At 43.4% G+C, this 9,086-nt stretch overlaps 1 protein-coding gene across 2 annotated transcripts in view; it reads left to right on the top strand.

Moving 5' to 3' along the window:
* The window catches only part of SSH2 (slingshot protein phosphatase 2), a 293,047-nt gene extending 286,664 nt beyond the window's left edge, over positions 1-6,383 (top strand). For both annotated transcript variants that reach the window (XM_008059339.1, XM_008059340.2), the window contains 2 exons: positions 537-1,371; positions 3,249-6,383. In XM_008059339.1, the coding sequence (XP_008057530.1) occupies positions 537-1,371; positions 3,249-5,336 (2,923 nt within the window). In that variant the 3' untranslated portion in view covers positions 5,337-6,383. The remainder of the gene's footprint in view (positions 1-536; positions 1,372-3,248) is intronic.
* The last annotated feature ends 2,703 nt before the right edge of the window (positions 6,384-9,086 follow it).

Below are 9,086 nucleotides of genomic sequence, written 5' to 3' on the forward strand. Positions count from 1 at the left end.
GCAGGAAGGCAAAGGCAGGGTTTTTTTTGTTGTTGTTGTGTTTTAATCTTTTTTGGGGGGGAAGGATTTTTTAGTATCACAAATGGTGTTATAATAAATATCCTTACGTGTGTATCTTTTTGCACTTGTAGCCGTATTTCTCCAAGAAAAATTCACTAAGCAAGAATTGCTCATTAAAAGGTTAGATTTGGAGAGCTGTTGCCAAATCTCAGTCATTAAAATTTTATGGTTTACACTCCTACCAGCAGTATATGAGAGGGTTTGTTTGACCATACTATCAACAGTGGCTATTACCAGCCATTTTCATTCCAGTCTAATACATAAATAATAATAATCAAATATCACATTCATTTGTTGTTGTTGTTTTGCTTTATTTTTGTTTTTTGCTGTTAAATCCAATGTCTTTTTAAATGCTTATTGCCTAGTTCCATTAAGTAATAACAAAGCATTTTGCAAGTTAAGATTTAAGTTCCTGGGAGGGTATTGATTGTTTCCACAAACCAGATTAAGGCATTTCCTGTGTATGTCCTCCACAGCAAACAGCGGCATAACAAACTATGGCGATCTCATTCAGATAGTGACCTGTCAGACCACCATGAACCCATCTGCAAACCTGGGCTAGAACTCAACAAAAAGGAAATCACCACTTCAGCAGACCAGATTGCTGAAGTGAAGACTATAGAGAGTCACCCACCCATACCTCCCGTCTTCGTGGAACATGTGGTCCCACAAGATGCAAATCAGACAGGCCTGTGTACCAAAGAAAGAATGATCTGCTTGGAGTTTACTTCTAGGGAATTTCATGCTGGACAGATTGAAGATGAATTAAATTTAAATGACATCAATGGATGCTCATCAGGTTGTTGTTTGAATGAATCCAAATTTCCTCTTGACAACTGCCATGCATCCAAAGCCTTAATTCAGCCTGGACATGTCCCAGAAATGGCTAACAAGTTTCCGGATTTAACAGTGGAAGATTTGGAGACCGATGCACTGAAAACAGACATGAACGTCCACTTACTGCCTATGGAAGAATTGACATCTAGACTGAAAGACCTCCCCATGTCCCCTGATCCTGAGTCACCAAGCCCCCAACCCAGCTGCCAGGCTGAAATCTCAGATTTCAGTACAGATCGCATTGACTTTTTTAGTGCCCTGGAGAAGTTTGTTGAGCTCTCCCAAGAAACCCGGTCCAGGTCTTTTTCCCACTCAAGGATGGAGGAACTGGGTGGAGGAAGGAGTGAGAGCTGTCGACTGTCAATGGTAGAAGTAGCCCCTTCCAAGGTGACAGCTGATGACCAGAAAAGCAGCTCTTTGAGTAATACTCCTCATGCGTCTGAAGAATCTTCGATGGATGAGGAACAGTCAAAGGTAAAAACTGTATCGATAGCTTTCTACCTAATGAAGTTCTCTTCAAAACAATATTTGGGATTCTATTATGTGCACTTTATTTTTGATGTTACTAAAGATTTTGGAAGGCAGGATGGGAAAGATAGTCTAGCTGAGATTTTCCCTAAAAACTTAAGGTTTAAATATTTTTAAATCAATTGCCTTTTGGGAATTTATCTTTCTAGACTTTTGTTGTCATTAGAAGCACTTCTGAGAGGGAATGATGGAGGAAGGGATTAGCCAAAATAAGTGCCTGGCTGAACCTCTGCATTTCAAGTCAAATCTTACCAATAATGAAGTGCCAGGGACTCAGGTGCAGCCTCAGTGAGACTTGTGTCTCTCTGAGAAAATAAATTTGGGAATTTTTTTTTTTTATCTAAGAAAAATTTAAAAATAGACATGTATAAATAGTTGTTAGAGTAGCAACTAACTCCCATGCTGAGTTCTTGCTATTAATGTTTCTGGCCAGGCGCGGTGACTCATGCCTGTAATCCCAGCACTTTGGGAGGCAGAGGTGAAAGGATTATCTGATTCCAGGGGTTCGAGACCAGCCTGGGCAACTTGGCAAGACAGCGTCTCTACAATGAATCAAAAAATTAGCTGGGCATGGTCGTGTGCACCTGTAGTTGCAACTACTTGGAAGGCTGAGGTGGAAGGATCGCCTGAGCCCAGCAGGTCAAGGCTGCGATGGCCGTGAGTGTGCCACGGTACTCCAACCTGGGCTACAGAGTGAGACTCCAACTCAAAAAAAAAAGTTTCCGAATTCTTCATGTCAGGCCCTATGGAGGTCAGAATACTTGAGCTCTCCTTTGGTCAATGAGTGTAGCAGCACTGACAGAAATAACCTTTCTGCAAAGTCCCTGGTCATAGGAGCACTCCCTCCATGGCCCATGCACACACTGGTCTGCTGTGGCTTCTCTCCTAGTCTTGGCAAGTTTGCTTCTGCCTTATGTCCTGGCAGATTTCTTCCAAAGGCATTACTGACCTTGACGTTTTGTAATAACCCTCTTTTGAAGGAGAAAGGCCAGAACAATTCCTAGGGAAATATTGTACTTTGAAGGCTTATAAAAATGTTAACAAAGTAGATAGATAGTCATAATGATAACACTTTAAGAGGTATTCAAGGACCATCCCCAGATTTTGAGATCCTTTTTTTTTTTTTTTACAGTAGGACCTAATTTTGCATTGGTCAACTTTCTTTGGCCTTGTTCTAAATCCATCTTGGAATTTGTGACTGGTAAAACAGTAAAATGTCAGAGAGTCGTGGTTTCTAAGTTTGCCGAGGCTCATAGCTGCATAAGCCAAGTGAGCCTTTCCTGGAAGGAGCCATGTGGAATTTAGGGATTGTGCAGCCAGGTATAGAGTATATTCTCCCTGCTCTTAGGTGCTGGCGTGTTGCTACCAGGAGGAGCAGTGGTAGGATGTGAATGAAAGCTAGCAAGACAGAGGAGAGAAGAAAGCAGTGAGTCTCCAAATCAGACATCAGATGATAGCCTCATCCATCTTGCCCTAACACTGGGCATATCTAAGGTAGCTATCTAGCCCTTGAATGGAAACTCTTCCTTGAACAAATCGTGTTCAAACTGGAAGTTACTAGGTCAGAGGGGAAAGTTTTCGTTTACCCCAGTATGGCTTGAATCCTGGAAGCTCATAGTCTTGGGAAAACAGGGACTTATAGGAAAGCTCTTTGCTGTTCATTTGCCCAAAACAGATGGGCAGAGTATGGTCCTGGGCACTCCACGATTTGTATTCTCATAGTCAGATAGGTTCTTCTGGATCAGAGGATTAATAAGCAGAAAATTCAGCATTTTCATTAGATTACATTTTGCCATAATCATCTCACTCCTTTCTCTTCTTAGGCAATCTCAGAACTGGTCAGTCCAGACATCTTCATGCAGTCTCATTCAGAAAATGCAATTTCAGTCAAAGAAATTGTCACTGAAATTGAGTCCATCAGTCAAGGAGTTGGACAGATTCAACTGAAAGGAGACATCCTATCCAACCCATGCCATACACCAAAGAAGAACACCATTCATGAGCTGCCTCTTGAGAAGGCCCAGGCCCCAGAGAACAAACCTGGACACCTGGAGCAGTTTGAGGGCTTCCGCACAGCCCAGCCTGAACTAGCCAAAGACTCAGGGATGTACAACCCAGAAGGCTGCCTAATTACACACTCATCCACAGCAGACTTGGAAGAAGAGGAACCAACTGAGGGGGAACAAGACCTCCAGGGCTCAGGGATGCACCCAGGTGCCAAGTGGTACCCTGGGTCTGTGAGGCGAGCCACCTTGGAGTTTGAAGAGCGCTTACGGCAGGAGCAAGAGCACCATGGTGCTGCCCCCACATGTACCTCATTGTCCACTCGCAAGAATTCCAAGAATGATTCTTCTGTGGCAGACCTCACACCAAAAGGGAAAAGTGATGAAGCCACCCCAGAACATTCATTTGTCCTCAAGGAACCAGAGATGAGCAAGGACAAAGAGCAAAGCAGTGGGTCGGAAGCTGGCTCACTCTCCCATTCTGAGCAAAATGCCATTGTTCCAGGACCTGAGCTGCTAGAGTTTCGCTCTTTGCCAGCTCCTCAGGAGTGCCCAGGGTCAGATATTAGAACAAAGCAGGAAGGAGTCCTGAAGGATCAGAGAAATGTGATATCATACCAGGAGTCTGAGACACAGGCAGTCCCACTTCCCCCTCCCAAGAGAATAGAAATCATTGAGTATACCCACACAGTTACATCACCTGATCACACTGGGTTGGGGGTTGAAATAGCCACCGGTGAAAAGAGTGGAGAGCAAGAACTGAGGAAAGTGAAAGTGGAGAAGTCCGTCACTGTGCTCTGTGCACTGGATGAAAATCTAAACAGGATGCTGGACCCCGACCAGTTCTGTCCGTACCCCCAAGTGCTACCTCTGCCTCGTTCTTCTTCTGAGCACAACAGGCCCACTGAACATCCGACCTCCATGCTGAGCAGCCCTGAAGACAGAGGTGACAGCCTGTCGACAGCCTTGGAGACAGCAGTTCCTTTTGTCACCCACACAACCCATGTACCATCAGCCAACTTGGATTACCTGCATTCCCAGGCTGTGGTTCACCTGGAGGGCTTCACTGAGCAAAGCAGCACCACAGACGAGCCCTCTGCAGAGCAGGTTAGCTGGGAAGAAAATCAGGAGGGCCCCCTCTCCAGTGGCAATGATGTGCCACACCAGGGTTCCCAGTTAAGTAGTGAAGATCCAAGTTTCATTAGCAAACTTGGTGACAACACCGGGGTATTACAGGAAAAACTGGACCCCTTACCTGTAGCCTGTCGACTCCAACATAGCTGTAGTAATGAAAATATACAGGGTCTCAGCCACAACCCAGGTGTGGTGAAGGAACGCACTAAAGAAATTGAGTCCCGAGTGATTTTCCAGGCAGGGCTCACTAAACCATCCCAAATGAGGCGCTCAGCTTCTCTTGCCAAGTTAGGTTACTTGGACCTCTGTAAAGACTGTTTACCAGAAAGGGAGCCTGTCTCCTCTGAGTCCCCTCATCTCAAACTGCTTCAGCCTTTCCTCAGAACAGACTCAGGCATGCACGCCATGGAGGCCCAAGAGCCCCCAGAAAACCCAGGTGCCCCCCAGAACCCAGAGCCCACCAAGTATTTTGTAGAACAACTCAAAACAACAGAGTGTGTTGTACAGAGCAAGCCAGTGGAGAGGCCCCTTGTGCAGTATGCCAAAGAATTTGGTTCCAGTCAGCAGTGTTTGCTCCCCAGGGCAGGACCTGAATTGACTAGTTCTGAAGGAGGCCTTCCTTCGCTACAGACCCAGGGGCTGCAGTGGGCAGGCCCAGCTGCAGGGCTGGCTGTGGCAACCCGGCAGCAGCATGGCAGAACTCATCCTCTTAGGAGACTGAAAAAGGCAAATGACAAAAAACGGACAACCAACCCCTTCTATAATACCATGTGATTCTGAGCCTACACATGTGACTTTCTAAAAGAAATGTTTGTAAAAGGGGCAGTTGTAATATGTAAGGAACATGCACTTTATTGGTTAATTTTATAATATTTTGGTCATTTTACTGTTCCTAGCGCATGCAGGGTGTGGGTTTTTAGTTTGTATGTGTGTGTATATGTGAGGAGAGATTGATTTGGATGGCAAGACCATTTTATCATTTTTTATTTTTAAAAAATTCAAACCTCAAAAATCATTTTCAAAGAACACCTTTATCAAAGGCAAATTGCTGTTTTTCAATCAACTGCCACCTGCTTTTTATTTTGCCCTCTGAAAAAGGAATGGTTTCTTGATTGAGAGAACAGAGCAGATGGAGAAGGTGGAGATGAAACTGGGACTTGGAAATGCTCCCCCAGGCCTTTGTGATGATGGTCTGATTTCCAGACCTGAGGCATCGAATGTGCTGAGGGGCAACAGAAGGTCAGAGGGTGCTCAGCCTTTGTCTCCAGCTGCAGCCCTTTGGAGTTTCCAAAGTAGGCAGGTTCTGCTTTGCTTTTAAGGGGGGGTCTTCCAGAATCAGTTTCTTCTGGTATTCCAGAGTGTATCATTAAAGATAGGCATGATAAATTTATCAAATTGAGTTTTTCCCACCAAAAAAAACTATTTTTGAAATTAAATTGAAAGAGACCTCCAAATGAAACCCAAATGGTCTTCTGTAGAGGAAAACATAATAAGAGGAGGAAGACATAAAGATGGGAGGAGAGAGGCTGCTGCCCAGTAACTACTGGGTTGGTGTGACCCTCCCTGCCAGAAAATGTGCTCTTGCATTATCTTCCCAACTAAAACATAATAGGGACAAGTTTGAAAAGCAGCAATCAAAAGTCATTGTGTTCTTGTAAAATGAATACATATGTAGGGTTTTAACCCTTCCATTACTTGAATAATTCTGTGGGCCTTGTGAGTTTAATGGTCATATTTTTTTCCAATTTATTTTCCTTCCCCATACTGTTTCCCCCATGGCTGCCTTTTTTTTTAATTTCATAGATTATATTTGAATTGTTATGTTACATATGTATAACCTCCACTGAAGCAATGTTTCTTTTCTGTATTATCACTGTTAACACTCGACCTAAGTTTTTTTCCTTTCTTTTCTTGGAAGGTTTGTCATTTCTCTAAAGTTTATAAACAGTATTTATGTACATAATATTGTCACTTTCTTACAGTGTTTTGTTCATGTTGTAGAGTATTTTTGGTTTTTTTTTTTTTTTTAAAGAGGGAGTAGAGTTATAACTGGAAATCACACAAAGACACCAGAAATAAAACTGATGGGTGTTGATAGGAATCTGTACAGTATATTGATGGTGGTTTTAATTGTTTAAATGGAGACTTCTCATTGCCAGCTCCTGCCAAATTATGCATTAGCAACTTCCTCAGAGAAACCCCAGAAGGCTCCCATTAGGTCACAGTGTGACTGAAGGCTGATTTCTCTTTGAGACTGAAATCCCAAAACGTTGTTTGCCAGTAGCTGAATCACAACCAGGAAGTATATATGAGTTGCCCAGAGTAGAAGCTCCTAATGGAGGCTGAAGGCCTGAGGGGAAGCCTCAGCCAAGGGCAAGTGTCTGTAATGACTCCATTTAGTATGCTGTTGCTTTACTGCTGTTGTGGAGATCCTTAACACAGGAGCACCTGCCATAAACAAGCCTCTTTTAGCTTCTTACAGGGAACATATTTAGCCTGGAATGAAACAGCTCTGCAGCTCATTAAAAACTGAAGAGGTCTGTAAATTTGCTTCCTGTTTGCTTTGGTTGATGTCCACATTGCTGAGGATTGACTGAGTACAAACCTGAGACTTAGGTTTTTGATTCATCACAGCACTGAGAGGAAAAGACAGGTGCACAGACTGTCAAGGTGATGTTAGAGGTCAGAATTTGATGTGGGTAGGTAGTAAGACAACCCAAAAGATACAGAAATGATGGACTGGAGCCATTCACAGGTGCTCAAGAGGAGCTGTGAATCCAGTTGCCGTATGAAAGCTGTGGTTGAGTCTGACATCACTGCCAGGAGGCAGGTTGGACAGAAACTACCTGATAAAACTGTCTTTATGGTGTAGTGATTATATGTACCCGTGCTGTTGCTCAGTAGTTTCCTTAAATGTTCAAATGTATCATCCGCTCGGTTTTGTGATTCCTGGATATTTATGTGTTGTAAAGTGTTTTGTTAGGTGGTGTGAACCAGTGTGAGGAGACTTGTGAGACAGGGTTATGAGTTTCCAGGCTCATCCAGGTAGGCTGCCCTGCCTCGTTGAGGCAGTTCCACCACCAGTATGATGGGGAAAGGACAGGAAATTGTGGTGGGGGTGAGGAGAAGAGAATTTGCATGAAGGTTAAGAGAGTGGTGTCCATTCATGGTAATCCCTAGCATTGGTGACATCCCACACATTAAGTACAAGGAGGAACGGTAGTGTTGCACTGCCCCCTCTTCCCACCACTGTGTTTAATGCTCACCCACTGCATTAAACAACAACAAAGATAGAAGGGAACCTACTAATGCTGTGGGGAAAAGAAACACAACTTTTTTTTAAGAGTCAAGAAAACAGTCTTGCTCTGCCTTGCTTTTTTTTAATCATTTAATTTGCCTAAGTCAGCATCTTACATACAGGATCTATAATTCAACCATGCCAAGGGGCTTTTGCCAACCCTCTCAGACTCCCAGAACTGGATGTTCTTGAGTTACTTATATGGCTGAGCATTGTCCAGGGGAGATGCATAATGGGCTGCCTAGGACTTTTCAGACTTTTTTCTCTTTGAACTTTCTGATACTCTCCAGTGGCCTATTTCCCTTTTCTCTTCACGGAAAGCCCAGATCTGAAACAGCAGGTTTGGTAGATTGATGGAGATGAGTAGGAAGGATTTTGACCTCTCACCCAGTGCCTCTCTTCATCTCATTCTTTTTTTTGAAAACCACCATAGTCTGACTTTCAGTTTCTGGAGCTTTGTGTGTGTGTGTGTGTTTGTGTGTGCATGCACGCACACACACGCATGCACGTGTATGTACATGTGTGTGTATATGCCATGCGTGTTTGTGCATAAAAAGAGCTAATATTTTGGTGTATGGGGTAAAAGCCCCAGGAGCATGCAGGATTCGAGCTGTAATCTAGATGGATACCTGATCAGTAGGAAGAGAAATCCCCAACCCTTTCTTGATTTTTGGAAACACTTAGGAGTAGTATATACTATAGAAGACATGTAGTACTGTAGCTTAGTAATATGCATCTCTCCATTTTGGTTGCCTTTCAGATTCTAAATGTTTGAGATCATTCCTAGCATCTCAGTCTCTTCAGGATCTTACGCATTATCCTAGTTCTGCACCTTTATCCTAACTGGTATTTCTTCTTTCTCATTTTGCAAACCAAGAGCTCTAAGGACAGCCTGAGGATGACAGCCCAGGCTCTGAGATCCCCTGTTCACAGGCCCCAGACAGATGCTGTTAGGGAGACCCAAAGTTTCCTATGAGAAGTTTCTGAGATGTAGCAGCACACAGAAATCACCTGTTTCATCTACGGATTTTAGTTCTGAAGTGATCTGAGCATGTTTGGTGAAAATGTTTTTGTGGGAGTCTTTTGTTTTTTTCTTAAGAAGGCATTATGCAAAAAGTCACTTTTAAGGGCATTTTAAAATTTTTAAATAAAGCCATTCTTTGACTATTTTGGACAACTATTTGTGGATACTTTGTTTACATTGTATTAAAATGTACATCATCTTG

Source organism: Carlito syrichta, unplaced genomic scaffold, assembly GCF_000164805.1.
Source record: "Carlito syrichta isolate Samal-C Ts95f unplaced genomic scaffold, Tarsius_syrichta-2.0.1 Scaffold304000, whole genome shotgun sequence".
NCBI lineage: Eukaryota > Metazoa > Chordata > Mammalia > Primates > Tarsiidae > Carlito > Carlito syrichta.